The 24,413-nt window shown below is 42.4% G+C and overlaps 1 protein-coding gene across 3 annotated transcripts in view; it reads right to left on the bottom strand.

The window, feature by feature from the left end:
* Positions 1-4,398: 4,398 nt before the first annotated feature.
* The window catches only part of LOC115145796 (uncharacterized), a 43,314-nt gene continuing 23,299 nt past the window's right edge, over positions 4,399-24,413 (bottom strand). For 2 of the 3 annotated variants that reach the window (XM_029687330.2, XM_029687329.2), the window contains 2 exons: positions 16,238-16,291; positions 4,399-5,881 (listed from right to left, as the gene is read on the bottom strand). In XM_029687330.2, the coding sequence (XP_029543190.1) occupies positions 5,756-5,881; positions 16,238-16,291 (180 nt within the window). In that variant the 3' untranslated portion in view covers positions 4,399-5,755. Of the gene's footprint in view, positions 5,882-13,952; positions 14,929-16,237; positions 16,292-24,413 lie in introns of all 3 variants that reach the window. The other variant, XR_003866052.2, reaches the window with a different exon arrangement.

Below are 24,413 nucleotides of genomic sequence, written 5' to 3'. Positions count from 1 at the left end.
ATGAAATTGAAACAACATGGTGAATGTTTTGCATTACTTATCCTTGAACAATGTGAATAAACCAATATGGTTTAGATATCAGTCCTCAGATTCTGGTTAGGCTCTCCCCTTGTACGTAACAAAGATAGCCTGCACTTAAACCTAGTCTCTAACTGAAATTTGATTTGGCCCTATCGTATGTCTGATGACTGCACATAATATAGTGAAACATTTAGCATTAGCGCAGATATTCACTCATCTGAGGTCAGCTTTGTTACTTTGGCTGCTCTCTTGCAGCTAAGCCCACCTGACGTCCAAACAGTATGGACTTCCTGCTGGGTTTCACTCTGTCGATTGCTGGCGTAACCCTCTTTCAAAGGAGAGTGAGCGGGGCGGAGAGGGAGGGAGAGCATTGAAGCAGCTTTGCAGGCCATCTGGACACTTGTGTGGCATTACCAGATAAAACGCAAGCTGATAATGAGTCGTCAACAGTAGTTTGTGTGTGTGTCCTCCCACTCCAAAGTCTCTTTTTAACCAGATCTTCATTACGAGTGAGTGATTCAGCGTTTGGCAGGCTGGTTTGTGTGTGAAATAGGGTTTTGTGTGTGTGTGGCAAGCTGCCTAGAGTAGGATTATTCTGCCTCAGAAATACCACATGGCATTTGTTCCTGTGTTCTTCATTCTCTTCCTCGTTCTCCTCCTCTACCTCACTACTATTGTATCCTATCCCCTCCTTCAACTGAGACTTAAACCCGGAAGGTTAAAAGTATTACCCTTTCCAAAAGTCACATATTTTGCTACTTTTTATTTGTACAATAAAGTTGACCACACAGTACTTAGCCCACGGATTGTTCGGTTTTCATCTTTGAAGGTTTGCAGTGAATACTAATTTCCCCTCAGAAATAGCTACATGTTTGTAGCCATTCGTGCCGTCTCATCTCCAGTTCAACCACTCCATCCAAATCTTCCACTCCATTTTCACACTCCCTCTCTTCCAAAGCATCCACCATCCCCATCTGCCTCACTACAGGCCCTTTTCTCACAGCCAACCCAGTAGAGTGGTGCTGACGTCAGTGGCTCTCACACACACACACTGATGGTAAAAAGCTTGCAGGATTGGCTTGCACCGTTTGGTGAGATGTTCTATTGTGACCCAGTGAGGAGGCTTGTGAACCTTGCAGTCTTGGCAGGCTTTGGTGTGATACAACACAAGTCCTGCCTCGGTCTACCAGGCCACCACTCAACCTCTGCACATACAGAGACACACACTGGTGTTAAATACTCATATACTGTATGTTACTCTTGATTCTTAAGATTAATATATATCTGCAGATGCCTTAGCTGCATATAACCCACATACCAGGCGCACAAGCTTTACACACTCTGAAAATACACACAGTTGCATAAACGAATACTGTATGCAAGCACATGCTGTAATCACATACATTCAAATCCCACTTCCCCACCCACTCCTAAGGTGTATTGGGAAGTGTCCTGCTGGACCTCCAGACAGCTTTGGCCCTGGGCTCTAGCTCCAGATGGGCAGATTGAAACCAAAAATTGGTCCTGGCATTTCTAACATACCACCCCATTTTATTCCTTGAGGCCCACATTATTAGCCAGAAAATTATAATTTTGTGTGAAAAAAACAAACAAAGTTAAATAGGCCCACTAGGCTAAAAATGGACCAGTCTGCCCCTGGCTCCAGATCCACCTCTGTTTCATTTTATTTGTGATACAGCATGAAATCAAACCAGGGTCTGTAGTGACACCTCTAGCACTGAGATGCAATGCCTTTGACCACCGCGCCACTCCGGAGCTCTAAGCACCTGGCCCAGCACAGTTGAACCATGCTGCCTGACCTTCTATATCAGGGTTCCTCAACTGGCAGCCCGTGGGCTGAATTTGGCTCCCGGGTGGTTTTATTTGGCCCCCCAAGTTTTCAGAACAATGTTTTTTATCTCCAAGTAATTTTAATTTGGGAAATCTGTTCTATTCCCACGAATAATAAAGATACGTGATGGTACACAAATGTAAGCAAGATTTGAAATGATTGTTTTATTCAAATATCTGTTTGGGCTTCATACAGTCAATTTGAGTGACCCAGGATTCAACTCCCAGAGCTCCACCAGTACTGGGGCTAGAGATGCAGTAAGCCAGGGTCATGGATCAGGAGCTGGGTGGGCCAGGGCAACGAGGACGGCCACACAGAGTATAGAGACACAAAAGAGATTGCATGGGAGATTGTCCTCATTGAAAATAAATTCACTTGTTTTTGGATTCACCTCCTGCATTGAAATGGAATTGACACCAACCCTGGTACATAGCTACAGTAATACAAAATGGTAATCTGTGTCAATGCATGTAGAATTATTACCTGTAATGTGCTCACAATGGAAATTGTGAGGATAATTATTTTGATGACAGCACTGTACAGTGCATTTGGAAAGTATTCAGACACTAAGTTGTTAGAAATGTTTGCAAATTCATTCAAAATAAAAAACTTAAATACAGTGTGGCAAAAAAGTATTTAGTCAGCCACCAATTGTGCATGTTCTCCCACTTAAAAAAAGATGAGAGAGGCCTGTAATTTTTATCATAGGTACACTTCAACTATGACAGACAAAATGAGAAAAGAAATCCAGAAAATCACATTGTAGGATTTTTAATTAATTTATTTGCAGAATATGGTGGAAAATAAGTATTTGATCACCTACAAACAAGCAAGATTTCTGGCTCTCACAGACCTGTAACTTATTCTTTAAGAGGCCCCTCTGTCCTCCACTCGTTACCTGTATTAATGGACCCTGTTTGAACTTGTTATCAGTATAAAATACACCTGTCCACAACCTCAAACAGTCACACTCCAAACTCCACTATGGCCAAGAACAAAGAGCTGTCAAAGGACACCAGAAACAAAATTGTAGACCTGCACCAGGCTGGGAAGACTGAATCTGCAATAGGTAAGCAGCTTGGTTTGAAGAAATCAACTGTGGGAGTAATTATTAGGAAATGGAAAACATACAAGACCACTGATAATCTCCCTCGATCTGGGGCTCCATGCAAGATCTCTCCCCGTGGGGTCAAAATGATCACAAGAACGGTGAGCAAAAATCCCAGAACCACATGGGGGGGACCTAGTGAATGACCTGCAGAGAGCTGGGACCAAAGTAACAAAGCCTAACATCAGCAAGGGCATTGAAGATGAAACGTGGCTGGGTCTTTCAGCATGACAATGATCCCAAACACACCGCCCGGGCAACGAAGGAGTGGCTTCGTAAGAAGCATTTCAAGGTCCTGGAGTGGCCTAGCCAGTCTCCAGATCTCAACCCCATAGAAAATCTTTGCAGGGAGTTGAAAGTCTGTGTTGCCCAGCAACAGCCCCAAAACATCACTGCTCTAGAGGAGATCTGCATGGAGGAATGGGCCAAAATACCAGCAACAGTGTGTGAAAACCTTGTGAAGACTTACAGAAAACATTTGACCTCTGTCATTGCCAACAAAGGGTATATAACAAAGTATTGAGATAAACTTTTGTTATCGACCAAATACTTATTTTCCACCATAATTTCAATTTTTTTTATAAAAAATCTTACAATGTGATTTTCTGGATTTTTTTCTCTTTTTGTCTGTCATAGTTGAAGTGTACCTATGATGGAAATTACAGGCCTCTCATCCTTTTAAGTGGGAGAACTTGCACAATTGGTGGCTGACTAAATACTTTTTTGCCCCACTGTATAGCATTTAAATAAGTATTCAGACCCTTTATTCAGTACTTTGTTGAAGCACCTTTGGCAACGATTACAACCTCGAGTCTTCTTGGGTATGATGCTACAAGCTTGGTACACCTGTATTTGGGGAGTTTCTCCCATTCATCTGCAGATCCTCTCAAGCTCTGTCAGGTTGGAAGGGAGTGTCCCTGCACAGCTATTTTCAGGTCTCTCCAGAGTCTTGGCTGTGTGCTTAGAGTCATTGTCTCTTTTGTAAGGTGAACCTTTGCCCCAAGTCTGAGGTCCTGAGCAGGTTTTCATCAAGGGTCTCTCTGTATATTTCTCCGTTCATCTTTCCCTCGTTCCTGACTAGTCTCCCCACAGCATGACGCTGCCACCACCATGCTTCACCATAGGGATAAAAATGGACCAGTCCATAAAGGCCTTATTGGTGGGGTGTTGCAGAGATGGTTGTCCTTCTGGAAGGTTCTCCCATCTACACAGAGGAGCACTGTCAGCGACCGTCGGGTTATTTTTGCTTTGTCATTATGGTGTATTGTGTGTAGATGAGGGAACATTTTGAATGCATTTTAGAAAACGGCTGTAACAATGTGGAAAATGGGAAGGAGTCTAAATAATTTGCAAATGCACTGTATATTGTATATTGACGCAAATGTAGAAATGTAAAAATAAAAATCACTCCTAAGAATCAAGAGGCCACAGGGCGTTTATTTGTTCAGAAGTAATGCGAGGGACACAGAAACATCACAGCAGTCACTTTAGAAGAGCTTGGTTACGGTGACGACACTGTTTTGATCTCAACATGTCCATCACGGTATACATTCATATGCATAAATAGGTTGTCATGTCACTCGAGAAAAGGTTTTTCATATCTGTCCTCTGATTACCCTAGCATAACGACTCTACAGCTAAGACTACTTTCAGTTTTACATTCAATCCATCAGGAATGTCATTCAGAAGCATAATGTTGGTTGTCTCATACAAGAAAAGAAGGTATGGGTTAGAAATCTCATGTCATTCTAGTAGATTTCTTATACTTCCCTTAAATGCTTACATACTGTTCTTTTCTACACCTCAGCACAGTGAAATGCATGCAGGAAAAGAGGACAATGGTTTTCCTCTACAGTGAAAATCAAACTCAGACAGGTTGAAGCAACAAAAAAAAATGTTTTAAGGTTAACGCGAACTACGATCATACATGCCGTAGTAGCTTATTACCTGGACAATTCAAATAACATCCACAAAATAGTAGACAGACATCTACTTTACTTTCAAATGACTGCATGTGTCAGGGATGCCCTCTGTCACCACAACCTATTCATGTGTATTAGGACAGATTGTCAGGCCAGTTTCCCTCTAATTGGTTGATACATACAAAGAAATCGACTCTACATGTATTGTGCAGTGTACAGCTTGCAATGTATCAAGAACCCCTCTGTTAATGAGTGGTCCTAATGAGCTTTTTCCAGTCTAGACAATGAACCTGTCTTGAGTTTGATTGACCCTTGATTGTCATCAAGATACAGTTCTCTTGTGAATATCAAATGCATCGGAGTAGTCTGAACGCTTTCCAATGCTTGTGTTGTCCTTTGAAAATATATTTGATAGTGAAGTCCATTTTCTGAACAGACATCCAAAAGACAGCTGTTAATGTATGAAATATCTGAAGTGTCCTTGGAACTAAGAGCTTGAGTGAAGCGGTGTATTTTCAAAGAGACTTCTATTGCAGCCTTATCATTCCCCAGTACATACAATCTGCATGTCTCACATCATCATTCAATATCAGGGTTAAGATCACCCCATTCTTGGTGTATTAGATGCTTGTGTTTGTTGAGCAGTTGTCCGAGCAAGCGCATGACTTGACAGAGTGGGATTACCTGAGAGTACAATATTGACCTTTCAAACATTGGCTTTGTCAAATTATCCCATCGGTCATTATTACTCATTATTTAGCACAGTCTCATCTTCAAAGCTGAGACAAGTTATAGTCTGGGGGTCTCCTATACGGTCAATAAGTGTGTGGGGGGTCTGTTGGTGTTATCCCCTCACACACATGGGCGGTCTTCGGACGGAGTCAGTGGACTGCAAGGAGGGACCGTGCTGAGGGACCGGAAGGCAAAAATGGAGGGATCGTAGGCATACCTGGGTAGAGGGCGAGTGCCAGTCAAGTTCTGTGGACAGAAAAAGAGACAGTATGGTTAACCAAAGGAAGGAATAGTTAGTGTTTTGGCTAATCTGTTTTTTAATCCTCTATGATTCTGGGTAGATGGAAAGAGCAGGGCTTACCCTGCTTCCCTCGGCATTAGTTAGTGGTAATATACTGGTCAGCCACCCCTACTGTAGCTAGGTCAGAGTTAGAGGCTAATGTGATGCTAGCTGGTGCCCTCTTTACAGAGCTAAGATTCACAGTAGGCAGAAGATAACTATTTATGGGATGGAGCCCTTTCATTCAACTAGTCTGGATGGGGTAGAAACTAAGGCAACCATTTACACCGAGTTGTCCCTATGCCATGGAGATACCCTGGAACGACTTTGGTAATCATTCCATTGCATCCAGAATAACTGCAGATAGGGTACATAAAGCAATAATTGAAACTCAATTTCTCACTAAATTCTGCTTCAACTGAGCTTAGAACAATTACTTTAGTGACTTTAAATAGTGACGCCAAGAATGGAAACATTCCTGTTAAGTATATCTGATATTTTTGCATGTGAATGACAAATGTAACCAAAACCACAGACATGTAGGAAGAGAACTGAATGGAAAAGTATGATATTTCATTTCTACCTTTTCAGTGAGACTTTATATTCATAACAGGGCTAGTGACATAACACTCTTCCACTGGATACTGTACAGAGCCCTGGGCAGGACTCTCACTCTTCTCTGTTGTGAAGGACTGCAGGGTATGTCTAAAATTAGCCCAAGTCGTTTTCCCCTCGACAGGAAATTGCTTTGTGTCATTTGGCAGTGAGGCAGCACTTTCTCCGGCCTACTCAGAGGGGTAGTGGAAGTTCTAGGGTGAAAGATTGACCTACAGTATCACAAGGCCCCACACACTGTAATCAGGAACTGGCCTCCGTGGATAGAGGGCAAACAGAGTAGAATGAGAGAGTCTGGGGTTTGTGCGATTCATTCTATCATTTCATCATCCGCCTTCCTCTCTTTTAATCCCTCTCTCAACCTGAACCCATTTCTCCACCCCACCCCACATCCCTTCAGTATCATATTTCTCTGCCTTCTCCATCACCTCAATATACTGTACATGCTGTTACTGTAATGTGCAGACTTCCACATCAAGTGTAAAGTGCATTAAAAGATAAATAAAGCTCTGCTCTACAATATATTGGGGTAAGTTTTTCTGACCAGCAGCTCTAATAAGATGTCATTTATGTCTCCTCTTCACTCCCGTATCCTGACCTGAGCCTGGATCAAAGCACACTAATATTGCCAGCTAGCACGATAATGCTAACTTTAAATGGACACATTGAGGTGCTGCCAGTCTCACGCCTCTTAACAGGAGTCTTTCATCCAGCTCTGCATCCCTCTGTCTCGAACTTGCTCTTCCACTCACAATCCTCCCCCTCTCTTCCACCTCCTCTTCGGGGGCTGAAATCAGACACTGCTCTTGGCGGCTCCATCCCTGAGAAAGACCTCTCTCCACCTCCTCCTACTCTCTCCCACCCCAGAGCTGAAGTTTCAGGAGTAGAGGAGAGTGGGGTAAATTGAGGTGAAGGGTTAGTTAAGCCAACCCTTGTTACTAGGAAAGCATAAACAAAATGGAGTCTGAAGGAAGAAACCACATGGAAAAAGTGGTAAACAAGTTGTCCAAAAAACAGACTTTCACAAAGTCAGAAGTCTAAACCAAAGTAGATCGTTGTAAGATTGTTTTGTTCATCAGTTGGTGTCTCGACAAGCTTCAAAATGAAGTCCTAAACCTAGCATGAAAGTGCATCGTTGTAGTTGTGTCGGCTAATAGTCAAATTGTTTGCCTTGGGGTAAGTTGAGCCAATGGCCACCATACCCAATACAAATGATTACACAGTCAGTTTTTGTGATAATATGCATAAGTATTTTTGCAATAGCTCATGCATTTGAACTCAAGATTTTTATTGTTACAGAGAATTGTTACATCATGCCCCGTATTTTATTTTATTTATACGTTATTTTAGAAGGTAAGTAGACTGACAACACATTCTCATTTGCAGCAACGTCCTGGGGAATAGTTACAGGGGAGAGGAGGGGGATTAATGAACCAATTGTAAACTGGGGATTATTAGGTGACTGATGATTTGAGGGCCAGATTGGGAATTTAGCCAGGACACCGGGGTTAACACCCCTACTCTTACGATAAGTGCCATGGGATCTTTAATGACCTCAGAGAGTCAGGACACCCGTTTAACATCCCATCCAAAAGATGGCACCCTACACAGGGCAGTGTCCCAATGACTGCCCTGGGGCAATGGGATATATATATTTTTTTAGACCAGAGGAAAGAGTGCCTCCTACTGGCCCTCCAACACCACTTCCAGCAGCATCTGGTCTCCTATCCAGGAACTGACCAGAACCAACCCTGCTTAGCATCAGAAGCAAGCCAGCAGTGGTATGCAGGGTGGTATGCTGCTGGCTTATTGAAACGTAAAACAATCGTGGGTCTAGCTCCCCTTGAGGTTTTTGAGAGTCCATTTGAGCAGCAGCAAGGGATGACAAAATGATACTGACGAGGTACATTGACAAAAAGAAAATGAACATGTACGGTTTCTCCAGAGAAGGTGAACCATCGCCCCAGTCTGAGGTCCTGAGCAGATTTTCATCAAGGATCTCTGGTTCATCTTTCCCTCGATCCTGATTAGTCTCCCAGTCCCTGCAGCTCAAAAACATCCCCACTGCATGATGCTGCCAACACCATGCTTCACCGTAGGGATGGTGCCAGGTTTCCTCCAGACGTGATGTTTGGCATTCAGGCCAAAGAGATCAATCTTGGTTTCATCAAACCAGACAATCTTGTTTCTCATGGTCTGAGAGTCTTTAGTTGCCTTTTGGCAATCTCCAAGCGGGCTGTCATGTGCTTTTTACTGAGGAGTGGCTTCCGTCTGGCCACTATCATAAAGGCTTGATTGGTGGAGTGCTGCAGAGATGGTAGTCCTTTTGGAAGGTTCTCCCATCTCCACAGAAGAACACTGGCTCGGTCAGAGTGACCATCAGGTTCTTGGTCACCTCACCGGCCTTCCTCCCCCGATTGCTCAGTTTGGCCGGGCTGCCAGCTCTAGGAAGAGTCTTGGTGGTTCTAAACTTCTTTGGAGGCCACTATGTTATTGGGGACCTTCAATGCTGCAGAATATTTTTGGTACTCTTCCCCAGATCTGTGAATGGACACAATCCTGTCACGGAGTTCTACAGACAATTCCTTCGACCTCATGTCTTGATTTTTGCTCTGACTTGAACGGTCAACTGTAGGACCTTATATAGACAGGTGTGTGTGCCTTTCAAATCATGGCAATCAATTGAATTTACCACAGGTGGACTCCAATCAAGTTGCAGAAACATCAAGGACAATCAATCGAAACAGGATGCACCTGAGCTTAATTTCGAGTCTCATAGCAAAGGGTCTGAATACTTTTAACATTAAAAAAAAAAAAAAAAAAAATCTTAACCCATTTTCACTTAATGTGGTATTGTGTGTAGATTGCATTAAATATTTTTTCCCTCATTTTAGAATAAGGCTGTAACGTAACAAAATGTGGAAAAAAGTCAAGGGGTCTGAATACTTTCCGAATGCACTGTACCCGTGCAAAAGAGAGGCTCTGATGACATGGAGTCTGAGCTTGCTAAACATATGAAGAATCACCCAAACCAGTTTCATGGACTTAGGCAACTTCTCTGCATTTGAGGCTGCTATGAATTGGCACATCCCTGTCCCAGACAACTGGTCAAGAAATGAAGGGTACGTCTCAACAGAGATCTATATCTGCATGAAGGAATACATTTAAGATATACAATATACCACACCCCCATTCCATGAATCAGAGGAGACTGGTGGGAGGAGCTATAGAACGGGCTCGTTGTAATGGTTCCTCCCACCAGCCTCCTCTGCCACGAACAAAACCTTTTACCTACCATCACCCAGTTATCTCAAGGCTGCTCAACTTACCCTGTCCCTATACTGACCCCATACCTGGGGTAAGTTTTGCCAAGAGACCACTTTTTTGGGACAAGCCATGTTTTCAAAACATTTTTGTTTACATGAATTCTTATTATTTCCAGGGATACACAGCATCCTGAAATCTAGTGTCTCTCCTGGTCCCATGCCAGGAAAGAGAGAGATAATTAGGTTAATGGAGAAAAAAGGAGGGCGAAAGAGCAAGAGAGAAAGACAGAGGCGGGGAGAAAGGGAGAAGAGACGTGTAGGGGGAGTTAAAGGGGAGAGTAGCAAGGAGAGCGAGCACGGGGAGGAGGGAGGGTGAGAGAGAGTGGTGAAGAGGAAGAACAGAAGTAACAAGAGATGGAGAGAGAAAGAAAGCATCGTGCATCCCCAAAATCGCTGCAAAGATCTACTGTACTAGAAAATGCTGTGTCTGGAAAATAACCATTACCAAGAGTCATCATTAACAACAAAAACAACAATGAGAGGAGGAGATCATGAACAACATCTCTGTAGCAGAGGAACACAACACAGAGCAGCCCGTCGGGCTAAAAATGGAAAGTGACTTCATCCCTGGTGATACACCACAGGGTAACCACAGACACTCCTCCATCTCTCCTCTTCTTCTACCACTTTGAAAGATGAGCCTCAATTATTTATTTCAGTCAGAGCTTAGACACAGCGAAAGTAGCGTTCAACCACATAGAAAGGGTTAGCCTATGAGTGCAAAATTGTAACCCGAGTGTGTCTGTGCTGACACTAATGGTGTGTCATAAACGTGTGTTTGCAATCCACACAGAGAATCCAGTCACTTTCCCGCCACACTCTATGCATCCTTCTGGACTGTGCTGGTTTGTGCCAAAATGCCCAGGTGCCATTGACTCAACTCGAGCTGCCTAGCCTGCCTCCCCCCACCACTTACACAACCCGTGGCCCACACACACTTACCCTGCTGGTGACACATGGCGCTCCAAAAACACCCTAGAGTGGTCTCAGCACTGAGATAATTTTTAGAGCTAGTGTATATAGCTTGCATCTTCGCTGAGCCATTGCAATAAAATATCCTTTAACTAGTGTCACTTGCCTTAAATAAACCCTTGGTTCAGAAATAAACAATGCCCAGCGATGACAGTATATAGTAATTTTGGACCTAAAGGGAAGTCAATTGTAAGTTCTAAGCTGTGATGAAAGGATAATTGCTTGCTGTTTAATATAGAGTTTCTGCTTTCTTGTTAGAGTAGACATAGTGGCTGTAGCAGAGGGTCATAGAAACCAGTGCCGGTTAAAAGCTCACAGCGTGAAATAGCTCACAATCAATGATTATGATCTTTTTCACACTTATAACAAAATTACCCGACACTTGTCGGGTAACTTTAGCAACTGGGTGGAATGGCGAGATTTAGCCATTTGTGTGTTAACATTGCGATTGCTGCAAGCCTGTTAGCTTGTTGTGAACACTCCTGTGTAGATGGCTGCGCTCGTTTGGATGTCTCGTCTCACCCTCCCTCCCTCTTGAATTAGCTAGCTAGCGTAATAATTTGTCAGCTGGTCGATGTGGCTTGTTCTCAGGTGTGCAGTTGTATCTTGCTTGTTTAGCTAAATGAACAAATGTAAAGCTCTTTTTCAGACAAAGTATAAACAACTTTCACCTAGCTTGCTAGTAATGCTTGTTTCATTAATTAAATGTTAGCTAAGCTAATAATATAATGATCCTAGCTAGTCATAGTTGTCAGTGGGAGATTTCCTAAAATGAAGACACTTTTTAGGCTTATAGCCAGCTAATAGCTATACACCTCCAGAAACCCTACACAAGGCAGGATTGCTGGTCAGCTAAATATCATCTTTGCATCTACCAACTAGCAGCTAGGTACTGTGTCAATGTAAAGCCAGTCCTAAATTGCTCCCTCCACCAGTCCTAAATCACTCTCTCCCCCTTGGTCCTATCCCCTCGATGTTTGCAGATCTGTTGGGTCTTGGCAGGTAGGCTATAAGCAGTGCAATTATGGATCTCACACCTTACAGAGCTACAGAAACAAATGGTTAGGGCCAAGGGGAGGGGTAGGAAGCAATTTGGGACCGGACATAAGTGTTGAGACTTTACCAATCACACTAAGTTACACCGAGTTACCCTTATTGTGTCTCTGTCCTCCCTCCAGATGAAAAGACAACCAACTTTGCATGTCTAGCAGATTGGATGTTAGCCTACCACGTCAAGCTCAACATTGACAAGAGAAGCTGCTCTTCCTGCCTGGAAAGGCTGCCTGCTCCAAGGCTCTGCCACAGATAACAACAACCCCTAGCCAACTGTGTAAAACTCCCTTCGCTGGCTCCCATCGGCAGTGTGCATGAAATTCAAATCCCTGTTCCTTGCTTTTAGGGCAGCAAGGGGAATCACTCTGCCCCAATCTTTGTCAGCACTGCCAAACCTATTGTTCTTCATATTGCCATTACACATGTAGCATGTCTCATGAAAAAGTTGCACGTCTTAAACTCTACCCATTTTTTTTGTTTATCCTGTAGCTGACATAAGAGCACTGTTGGAGGTGCGACAGGCAGAGATACCCAGAAGGTAAACACCCATCTGTAGAACTTGTCAAGAATATTTAGATCAGTGTTTCTTAACCCTGTTCCTGGGGACCCAAAGGGGTGCACATTTGTTTTTAATTTAGCGCTGCACACCTGTTCGAAATCATCAAAGCTTGATAATGGGAAAAGGGGAAAACTAGTCAGTTGTACAACTGAATGAGTCTTCTGCAATTAACCCGACCCCTCTGAATCCAAGAGGTGCGGGGGGCTGCCATAATCGTCATTCAAGTCTTCGGCGCCCGGGGAACAGTGGGTTAACTGCCTTTCTCAGGGGCAGAACGACAGATTTTTTTTACCTTGTTAGCTCTGGGATTCGATCCAGCAACCTTTCGGTTACTGGCCCAACGTTCTAACCATAATAAGTTGATAATTTGTGTCAGCTGTATAGTGCCAGGCCAAAAACTGAAATGTCCCCAGGGACAGTTTATTTGTTTTTGTACATACACCAGATACAGTAGGTGCAGTGAAATGTGGTGCTTTACAGGGTCAGCCATAGTAGTATGGCACCCCTGGAGCAAATTAGCGTTAAGAGCAAGGCACAGACAGATTATTTTTTACCTTGTCGTGTTTTCAAACCAGCGACCTTTCAGTTACTGGCCTAACGCTCTAACCGCTAGGCTACATAAAAAACACTGGTTTAGATAAGTGTCAAATATATGCCTCACATTCTTCCTCCAAAGGACTTTTCTATGGAAAGACCAAGGTAGCCATTAGCACTTGCCTTCAACCCTAATTCTTTCTTTCAAAAGAACCCAGTTTGGAAACTATACTCAATACCTGCAATGTTCTGTACATTTCATCTGAGTTGTCACTGAATATACCTCAGTTGTACTTCTGGTGGAATTGTACAAAAACATAAAATGACTGGGGTCCCAAGGAACGTATTAAATTCTATACTGTTTCCCTGTTCACTCCTAGTAACCAGTAAATCAGCTTGGTCAATAATGGGACTCATTACCATGGGTTTTTCATCATTGGGTATTCATGCATTCTTTTCCATACCTATTTCTAGCTTTGTCTCTTGTGGATCCCCTCATCACCATGACTTCAAGGAGGAAGTCAAGGTAAGCCACACAGGGTGCATCATATTGAATATGCACGGGTGTGCTTCGCAAATGGTAAAATGTAAACAACTGGAGACATAATTTTGGGAGAGGGGTTGTTGACACGGCAGCACCACTGTAGATAGCAAAATAGTGTAGAAGCCAGGGACGCTGGCAAAGGTGTGGCGAGCTGACATTTGCCCTGCTCTTTTCAATCAGGTGTGGCAGACAAGTTTCAGTACTTTCAATACAGCTGACATGATTTCATACTTCATGATAATAGCCTATTTAATTACAGTCGTATCTTAGATAAAGTGGAAGCCCACTAAATTGTAGGGTAAATACATAGCTGAAATGGACTTATCCCTAAAAAGGGAATATTTTCCATAATTTCCAATGTTGCCCTGATCCCATCCCTACAATTTACTTTTATTAGTTGTGTTTAAACGTAATTGTGTTAGAATCCCACTCACTGTTTGCATCGTTGTTTGTCCTAGGGTGCACAAGCTCTGGCAGCGTTAGGTCTTGTCCTCTTCTCAGACCACCCCACAGTCCATTCGGAGGAGCAGCCTGATCCTGTGCCCAACCGCTCTGCCTCTCCTGGGCGTTAAGTATCCTTGCTGCATCCCTGGTCATTCACTTCATTCATCGTCACTGTGTCATTACTTTCATCATACTTTTGCCTCCTTTACAATCGCATTTTCAGTTTTATATACTTTTTGTTCACCACATGGTCTCACCACATTCTACCTCTTGCTTGTATTAGTAATATCTAGGTTTAAAAACTGATTCTGTTAGTATTGCTTGTAAAGAATATCAGGAAAAACTAAGTTGGAGTTTTACACATTTCTTGGAAGTCATGGCTTCAAGCCTGACTAATATGTCTTAGTATGAGCAGAGGGATTTAATCATTTGTCTGAAGACATAAGGAAAGCAAAACTTTTGAATTGTATTATTCATGTCTTTTGGCTTTGTCGTTATTGTTTTGTCTTAAATTGGGGAATGTATTCTCTTCCTCCCCCACCACCCTTGAAATAAAAAACGGTCACATATTTCAGTGTTGTTGTTTGCTGTCATTAACCTAACATTAAGCTGGTCCAGTGGGTAAGTGTAACAGGAAAAGCATGACACATTGTATTGGGGTGGGCTGTTGTTATAGCTAGACAGTTTTTTTGCCTAGGCAGCAAGAATACACTTCATCTTTGACTTATCTAGTGTCATCAATAACAGCTATAAGACAGCAGACCCTTATGAGACGTGGGAAATGTTCATGTACATTTTTGCTTTTGGTCTGATACCTGCCAGGATGAATAGTTTTCTTCCAGATAGCCTGTAATGTGTTCCTCATAACCTGAAATAAAATCAACCTACTAATTAAGCATATGGCCATGGACTAACAAAGGACACCAAGGAAGGTCTTGTTTTCTCCATGGCATTATCGAGACAAACCTGGAAGAAACAACAAAGTTGAGTCTTCAGTTCCACATTACGCCAGTAAAGGTCATTCGTAACATAAAATGAGAGGACTTTAACAGATGATTTTGGTGAAATTGTACTATCATGGCAATCATCGTATTGTTGATCCATAGCAAGCTATATACCTCAGTGGTTGATAGATGATTACTTGGCTTTACCACAAATGTTTTTATTTGTATTTACTTTCCATTCAAGGATTGCTCCAGCAGAGGCAACCATGGTAGACTACTGCTATGTCTGAAAGACGGTGGGTTGCGGTCACAGACTCTTGACTGCATAAGGAACGTCAGGGCTAGTTGTGGTCATGCAAATAGCGAGCTGGTATATAATATTATGGACAGAATGGCAACTGGCTAGATCAATACATTTGGTTATCAAAATAACATATTTGAACAATGTCAAATCAAAGTGACTGTAGTGGAGATGTGGGTGAGAGGAGAGCGATCCGCACAAGCGCAGTGGCACAGCCACGAGCTCAGCCATCTACACAGTTTTCACAACTAGGTAACAGGTTTGTGGCTAAATCGCTATGCTAACGCATAAACTCTCACCATTCTGACCAGTTGCTAAAGTTACCCGACGCTAGCTAGCTAGCCAGCCCCGACAGCATAGCAAAATAATCAATAATATATTTAAAAAGTGATTATTTCTTATTTATTCAAGTAAAGTGTCAATTTCAATCAGGCACTGATGTTATCCACCTAAGCAACAAGATAAACCAGAAGCAAAATTGAAGCAGAAGCAATTGACCAGTGAGAATTCTCAAGCCATGAGCTTTTTCACACTTTCACGTCACAATCACAGGCAATCATAAGTGTAAAAATGTTCACAATAATAAGCTTTCACATGGAGTATTTTTACATGACACTGGTGTCAGATTCTATCCCAGTATGCATTTGGAGGGGCATCAACAGTGTAGCGAGACAGACTTGTTCACGGGGGTCTGCATGATCTCTGTCTTATCGCGACTTTAATGGACACGGCCACCTTGACTGGGTATTATCGCTTGGTTTGAAAGGATAAGGACTCCGTGTGTTTGTGTTTGAATTTTTTATATCCTATATTTAACTAAAAATAAGAACAAATGCTTATTTACAATGACCATTTGTGCACTGCCCCTTATGGGACTCCCAATCATGGCCGATTGTTATACAGCCTGGAATTGAACCAGGGTCTGTAGTGACGCCTCTAGCACGGAGATGCACTGCCTTAGACCACTGCGCCACTCGGGAGCCCACATTTTACTATCCTTGTGGAGACCAGAAGATTAATCTAAACTCACCCGAATCTTTATGGTCCGTGTTTTCCCACCACAGTTCTTTTTAAGGAGCATTTTCTGAGGGGAAGAAATGAGAAACAATTATCAGCAAACATCCCTCATTAAACCAACTTTATCCCTCAGCATTCTGTCCCATGTCTTACTGAAACATTTCAAAACACACCTGAATAATAATTACAATAAATAATGAATTGATTTGTATACCCCATTTCATACAAAGAATGCAGCTTAAACTGCATACTTCGAGGGCAGTTTACAGTGCCTTGCAAAAGTATTCACCCCCACAGCCATTTTTCCAAGTAGGAAAAATGCCAAGGGGGTGAATACTTTCGCAAGCCACTGTATTCCGTCGAGAGCAGCCAATGGGTTTCATTGACAATTAGAAGTAAATTCATTTGATGATGTCACAGCAACTGACCACTGTGAGTCAATTAAGAATTATAAATCAAGAAAGTGACGGAAGTGCAGCTGCTGCTAAACCAAACAAGGCAGTCAACAAAGCTTATAATATCCTGTCAAAGACTACTTCCCAGTCCAAGTTAGAATGTAAACGCAAGACTCCTGCTGTTGTGGAGGGATGGGGATTTGGTACAGTGGCTTGCATTTTTCCTATTTTGTTGCCTTTCAACTAGAATTTTAAAAAACAATTTTGGGGGGGAGGGTTGTATCATTTCATTTAAACATGCCTACCACTGCAACATATTTTGTATTGTGAGACAAACAACAAATAAGACAAAAAAACAGAACTTGAGCGTGCATAACTATTCAACACCCCCAAAGTCAATACTTTGTAGAGCCACCTTTTGCAGCAATTACAGCTGCAAGTCTCTTGGGGTATGTCTCTATAAGCTTGGCACATATAGCCACTCGGATTTTTGCCCATTCTTCAAGGCAAAACTGCTCCAGCTCCTTCAAATCGGATGGGTCCCGCTGGTGTACAGCAATCTTTGTCATACCGCAAGGTTCTCAATTGGATTGAGGTCTGGTCTCTGACTTGGCCATTCCAAAACATTTAAATGTTTTCCCTTAAACCACTCGAGTGTTGCTTTAGCAGTATGCTTAGGGTCATTGTCCTGCTGGAAGATAATCCTCTGTCCCCGTCTCAAATCTCTGGAAGACAAACAGGTTTCCCTCAAGAACTTCCCTGTATTTAGCACCATCCATCATTTCTTAAATTCTGACCAGTTTCCCAGTCCCTGCTGATGAAAAACATCCCCACATCATGATGCCGCCACCACCTTGCTTCACTGTGGAGATATTGGTATTTTCGGGGTGGTGGGTTTGTGCCAGACATTTTCCGCGATGGCCAAAAAGCAAAAATGTGTCTCATCTGACCAGAGTACCTTCTTCCATATGTTTGGAGAGTCTCTCACATGCCTTTTGGCGAACACCAAATATGTTTGCTTATTTTTTTTAAGCAATGGCTTTTGTATGGCCACTCTTCTGTAAAGCCCAGCTCTGTGAAGTGTTCGGCTTAAAGTGGTCCTATGGACAGATACTCCAACCTCCGCTGTGGAGCTTTGCAGCTCCTTCAGGATTATCTTTGATCTCTTTGTTGCTCCTCTGATTAATACCCTCCTTGCCTGGTCCGTGAGTTTTGGTGGGCGGCCCTCTCTTGGCAGGTTTGTTGTGGTGCCATAATCTTTCCATTTTTTAATAATGGATTTAATGGTGCTCCGTGGGATGTTCAAAGTTTTGGATATTTATTTATAACCCAACCCTGATCTGTACTTCTCCACAACTTTGTCCTTGACCTGTTTGGAGAGCTCCTTGGTCTTCATGGTGCCGCTTGCTTGGTGGTGCCCTTTGCTTAGTGGTGTTGCAGACTCTGGGGCCTTTTGAAACAGGTGTATATATACACTGAGATCATGTGATACTTCAATAAAGTCCACCTGTGTGTAATGTAACTAATTATGTGACTTCTGAAGGTAATTGGTTGCACCAGATCTTATTTAGGGGCTTCATAGCCAAGTGGCTTCATAGCCAAGTGGGTGAATACATGTGCACACGTTATTTTTTTCATTTCACTTCACCAATTTGGACTATTTTGTGTATGTCCATTACATGAAATCCAAATAAAAATCAATTTAAATTACAGGTTGTAATGCAAAAAATTTGAAAAACGCCAAGGGGGATGAATACTTTTGCAAGGTACTTTATGGACCTCACATGCCCAACCCCCCTAAACCTTCCCATCAACGTTTGTAGTCTGTTTAGTAGTTGAAAGTTTGCTGATCATTTAATAGCTCTTAAATGTGCTCTGTATCATCCCTGAAACCGTATATGCATCTCTGTCATTTGAGGACCATAAAGGAAATTCTGATTTTTTGTTTCTCGAGGCGCACAGTTATGAACTTAATGCATATCTGACAGACCAATCATTTGTGGCCAACCAGGTAAAAAAGACATCTGCCACAAACTGTTTGCTTTGACAATCGTTCCCTACAGACAATGGGTCGTGCCACATCTGAGCAATTGGGTTCGGATTACCGTGAGCACGGTGGATTAGTAGTAGAGATAAACAGCCATGTGACCCTTTTGACCCGTTTAAGAATATTACAAAGATTTTTTTTTAATTTAACCTTTAACTATGCAAGTCAGTTAAGTTATGGCAAGGCGATCCCCGAGGGGAACTCCACCCCCCCACATTCAGCTGAAAAGGTGGCGCAGGGAATTCAAAAATATTCTTTAGAAATATTTAACTTTCACACATTAACAAGTCCAATACAGCAAATGAAAGATAAACATTTTGTTCATCTACCCATCATGTCCGATTTATAAAATGTTTTACAGCGAAAACACATATATTTTTTTGATAGAGTCACAAAAGCAGGATTAGAGATAAAATGAATCACTAACCCTTTGAAAATCTTCATCAGATGACACTCATATGACATGTTACACAATACATTTATGTTTTGTTCGATAATATGCATATTTATATCCACAAATCTCGGTTTACATTGACGCCATGTTCAGAAATGCCTCCAAAATATCCGGAGGAATTATAGAAACATTATAGAACATTTTATAAATCAAGAAAGCTAAGGTAACTGAGCTAAACGACTACCGCCCCGTAGCACTCACTTCCGTCATCATGAAGTGCTTTGAGAGACTAGTCAAGGACCATATCACCTCCACCCTACCTGACACCCTAGACCCACTCCAATTTGCTTACCGCCCAAATAGGTCCACAGACGATGCAATCTCAACCACACTGCACACTGCCCTAACCCACCTGGACAAGAGGAATACCTATGTGAGAATGCTGTTCATCGACTACAGCTCGGCATTCAATACCATAGTACCCTCCAAGCTCGTCATCAAGCTCGAGACCCTGGGTCTCGACCCCGCCCTGTGCAACTGGGTACTGGACTTCCTGACGGGCCGCCCACAGGTGGTGAGGGTAGGCAACAACATCTCCTCCCCGCTGATCCTCAACACGGGGGCCCCACAAGGGTGCGTTCTGAGCCCTCTCCTGTACTCCCTGTTCACCCACGACTGCGTGGCCATGCACGCCTCCAACTCAATCATCAAGTTTGCGGACGACACAACAGTGGTAGGCTTGATTACCAACAACGACGAGACGGCCTACAGGGAGGAGGTGAGGGCCCTCGGAGTGTGGTGTCAGGAAAATAACCTCACACTCAACGTCAACAAAACTAAGGAGATGATTGTGGACTTCAGGAAACAGCAGAGGGAACACCCCCCTATCCACATCGATGGATCAGTAGTGGAGAGGGTAGCAAGTTTTAAGTTCCTCGGCATACACATCACAGACAAACTGAATTGGTCCACTCACACTGACAGCGTCGTGAAGAAGCAGCGCCTCTTCAACCTCAGGAGGCTGAAGAAATTCGGCTTGTCACCAAAAGCACTCACAAACTTCTACAGATGCACAATCGAGAGCATCCTGGCGGGCTGTATCACCGCCTGGTACGGCAACTGCTCCGCCCTCAACCGTAAGGCTCTCCAGAGGGTAGTGAGGTCTGCACAACGCATCACCGGGGGCAAACTACCTGCCCTCCAGGACACCTACACCACCCGATGTTACAGGAAGGCCATAAAGATCATCAAGGACCCGAACCACTGCCTGTTCACCCCGCTATCATCCAGAAGGCGAGGTCAGTACAGGTGCATCAAAGCTGGGACCGAGAGACTGAAAAACAGCTTCTATCTCAAGGCCATCAGACTGTTAAACAGCAATCACTAACATTGAGTGGCTGCTGCCAACACACTGTCATTGACACTGACCCAACTCCAGCCACTTTAATAATGGGAATTGATGGGAAATGATGTAAATATATCACTAGCCACTTTAAACAATGCTACCTTATATAATGTTACTTACCCTACATTATTCATCTCATATGCATATGTATATACTGTACTCTAGATCATCGACTGCATTCTTATGTCACTAGCCACTTTAACTATGCCACTTTGTTTACTTTGTCTACATACTCATCTCATATGTATATACTGTACTCGATACCATCTACTGTATGCTGCTCTGTACCATCACTCATTCATATATCCTTATGTACATATTCCTTATCCCCTTACACTGTGTATAAGACAGTAGTTTTGGAATTGTTAGTTAGATTACTTGTTGGTTATCACTGCATTGTCGGAACTAGAAGCACAAGCATTTCGCTACACTCGCATTAACATCTGCTAACCATGTGTATGTGACAAATAAAATTTGATTTGATTTGATTTGAGAAAGCTACGCCAGATAACAGAAATACTCATCATAAACTTTGACTAAAGATACATGTTCTACAAATAATTAAAGATACACTGGTTCTTAATGCAACCGCTGTGGCAGATTTCTAAAAAACATTACGAAAAAAGCCTACCATGCAATAATCTGAGACAGCGCTCAGACGTAAAAGTATTTCTCCGCCATGTTGGAGTCAACAGAAATACGAAATTACATCATAAATATTCTCTTACCTTTGATGATCTTTCATCAGAATGCAGGGCAAGGAGTCCTAGTTCCACAATAAATCATTGTTTTGTTCCATAATGTCCAATACTAGTGTCCAATTAGCTGCATTTGCTAGCACTTTCAGCTCACGTGCCCAAAAGCTGACGCTGGTCCAGGACAACTCGCACGAAAACTTCAAGAAGATATATTCCAGGTCGAATAAACTGGTCAAACTAAGTAGAGAATCAATCTTCAGGATGTTATTTTCATATATATCCAATAACGTTCCAACCGGATCATACTTTTTCATCTGCAGCCAAATGGAACGACGGTGGCACCCACAGAGAAATGCGCCACAGGGAAATTGCATTCTGCCAAGACAGTGACTATTTCCCCTCCCATTCGGTCAAAGTTCACACCAGAAGCTCCATTCCACGTTCTACTGAATGAGGACATCTAGTGGAAGGCGTAGGAAGTGCTACCAGATCCATATCTTGTTGGGAAAGGAAGGGGCGATGACGTCAAATTTGACCCACATTCAGAATTTCACTTCTTGTTTGGAAGATTGCCTGCCCTATGAGTTCTGTTGTACTCACAGACATAATTCAAACATTTTTAGAAACTTCAGAGTGTTTTCTATCCAATAGTAATAATAATATGCATATATTAGCAATCTAGGACAGAGTAGGATGCAGTCCACTATGGGCACGCAATTCATCCAAAGTGAAAATACTGCCCCCTCTCCCCAAACAAGTTTTAATGAACAAATTCTTAATTACAATGAAGGCCTAGGAACAGTGGGTTAACTGCCTCGTTCAGGGGCAGAACGACAGATTTTTACGTTGTCAGGTAAATGACTGTACATTATGTCACACTTATGTTGTATGCTGATTTTATTCACTTGCTTCTCCTTTTATTTTAGCAGCCTATTGCAAAGGTGCTACTACTATTAGTCGTTGTTGAGGTGTTTGGATTCATGGTATGTCCTAGCACCGTGCGCTGGCATTACTATTACTTTCCTTTAAAGAGTTGTGCTAACAGTGTTTAACTCCATCTGTCGGCAAAGTGACTACAATATCCTTGATTTGGCGCAGAATTGTAGCATAGTGTGAGTAGTTGCAAAATGTACTCTAGGTTCTTTTAATGGAGAGAAGGTGCTATCCACTAAAATAGTTTGTGAGAAAGAAAAGAGAAAGGTTGAGATGCAGGAAATTACTTTTTAGACAGTTCAGACATGAAAGGCAAAACAGAGGTAGATACCATTTGATATGAAGGATGGAGAAGTCTAGACATTTATTTAGATTGATAATTTGGAGACTCCAAGAATGCATCCCAAATGGCACCCCATTCCCTATACAGTACTTACTTCTGACCAGGGTCCATAGGGACGCACACTTGGAGTTGCCCAGAAAAGGGTTAATGGGAGAGTATTGTCTGGCAGCTACCTCTGAAGACCCCCCTATTGTTTTCCCTCCAGCACCTCCCATTCCCCTTGACTGAGCTCACATACACACATAAAGATGTAGAAACACACACGGACACACACTCAGATGCCGATCAGACAGAAACACACACAACCTCATCCTTTCCTTTTATTTCCCCTAGCCCCTGTCACTACTGCCCGCTGTCTCTCATCTGTTCCCTTTTTCCAAAAACACCCATGGACATATGGACCCCTAAAATCCTCCCCTACACACAGACGCATACACACACTTCCAATATCATAGTCTGTGCCAATGTGGCTATTGGATTTTAACGATCACTGGACCAGCTTCTCTGTGACTCATTAGTCATTGTCGTTTTCTGTTGTTTATTTAATCCTCTCCTTCTGCCTTGCTGGCTTTTGTGAGAAACGAGGGCAGACATCTGCCGTCCGTGCCTCCCTCATCTCTCCGGACCACCGAGGTGGCAAGCGCCGGGCAATGGATTGTGTGGGTGTGTGTGTGCAGGAGAGCAACGCTATTGTGTCCCTTTACCTAATCCCAAACTCAATGTAATGAAGCATAGTCTGCAGTCTGGCTAGTGGTACAAGGCTACCCTAAAGTAAAGCCTAGTTATTCAGTGTCCTGAATACAGTTTGAGTGAAATAACATACTCACACAACTTTCTTGGTCAATTGTCCTTCGTGAAAACCCATTAGTTAAATTTAGGTAATGCTTTACTTGAACACATAACAGATATGGATGAGAAAAATATAAAACAATACACTTGAGTCATCTTGGAAGATCTGTGGTGTGGTCCACAGACTACATACCCAAACAAGAGTTGAAACATGGCATCATTGGCCAACATAGATAAAGAATGCCCCTTCGATGAACCTTAAATGGTTAGTCCATCCAAATATGATACTTTTCTGTTTGTTTTATAAGATTGGATGTAGTCTACAGGGAACAGATGGCAATCCACAATAGGTTTTATACCTAACTTTTTGGGAGTAAAAAGAGAGATGTAGTTAGCATGGCTAATTGCTCGAGGCCTCAATTCGCATTGAAAACTAGCATACCAAAATAATAAATATATAAAAATTCCAAAGGGAAATGGGTTTCTCCACGAGTGCCTTTTATGTCCCTCAAACATTGTGTGTAAGTTTTGATAAAGCACTTCATTTAACAGTTGGATAACCTACACTCTGATTCCAACTAAAGTAAACCATGTTGAATATTCAAATAGCAGTGTGTTTACATGTCAATAACTGTATTTCTTTCTCAAATCCCCCTTTTTGGAATATCCCACGACATGTTCGTCCAACTTCTGGGAAGATTTAACCCCAAGATTTGCACCATTTTAAAGCTCTAGTTATTTTATTGTTTTGGGAAAGATATTCTCAATTGTACTTACTTAATGTGATTAAGTCAACCCTGTTTAAGGTCAACCCTGTAATATGAACTGAACTTCCATTTCAACATGGTAAAATTATTTATTTTTATTTAAAAGAAACATTGAACATCTAATAGTCAAGCAGGTGAGCAGTTATACAGTTGAAGTCGGAAGTTTACATACACCTTAGCCAAAAACATCTAAACTCACTTTCACAATTCCTGACATTTAATTCTAGTAAAAAGTCCCTGTTTCAGGTCAGTTAGGATCACCACTTTATTTTAAGAATGTGAAATGTCAGAATAGTAGAAGAGAGACTTATTTTTTTCTGCTTTTATTTCTTTCATCACATTCCAAGTGGGTCAGAAGTGTACATACTAATTGAGTGTATTTGATAACACTGCCTTAAAATAGTTTAACTTGGATCAA

The sequence above is a fragment of the Oncorhynchus nerka genome, linkage group LG18, assembly GCF_034236695.1.
Source record: "Oncorhynchus nerka isolate Pitt River linkage group LG18, Oner_Uvic_2.0, whole genome shotgun sequence".
NCBI classification, from domain to species: domain Eukaryota; kingdom Metazoa; phylum Chordata; class Actinopteri; order Salmoniformes; family Salmonidae; genus Oncorhynchus; species Oncorhynchus nerka.
This window is presented reverse-complemented; position numbering and strand designations above follow the sequence as displayed.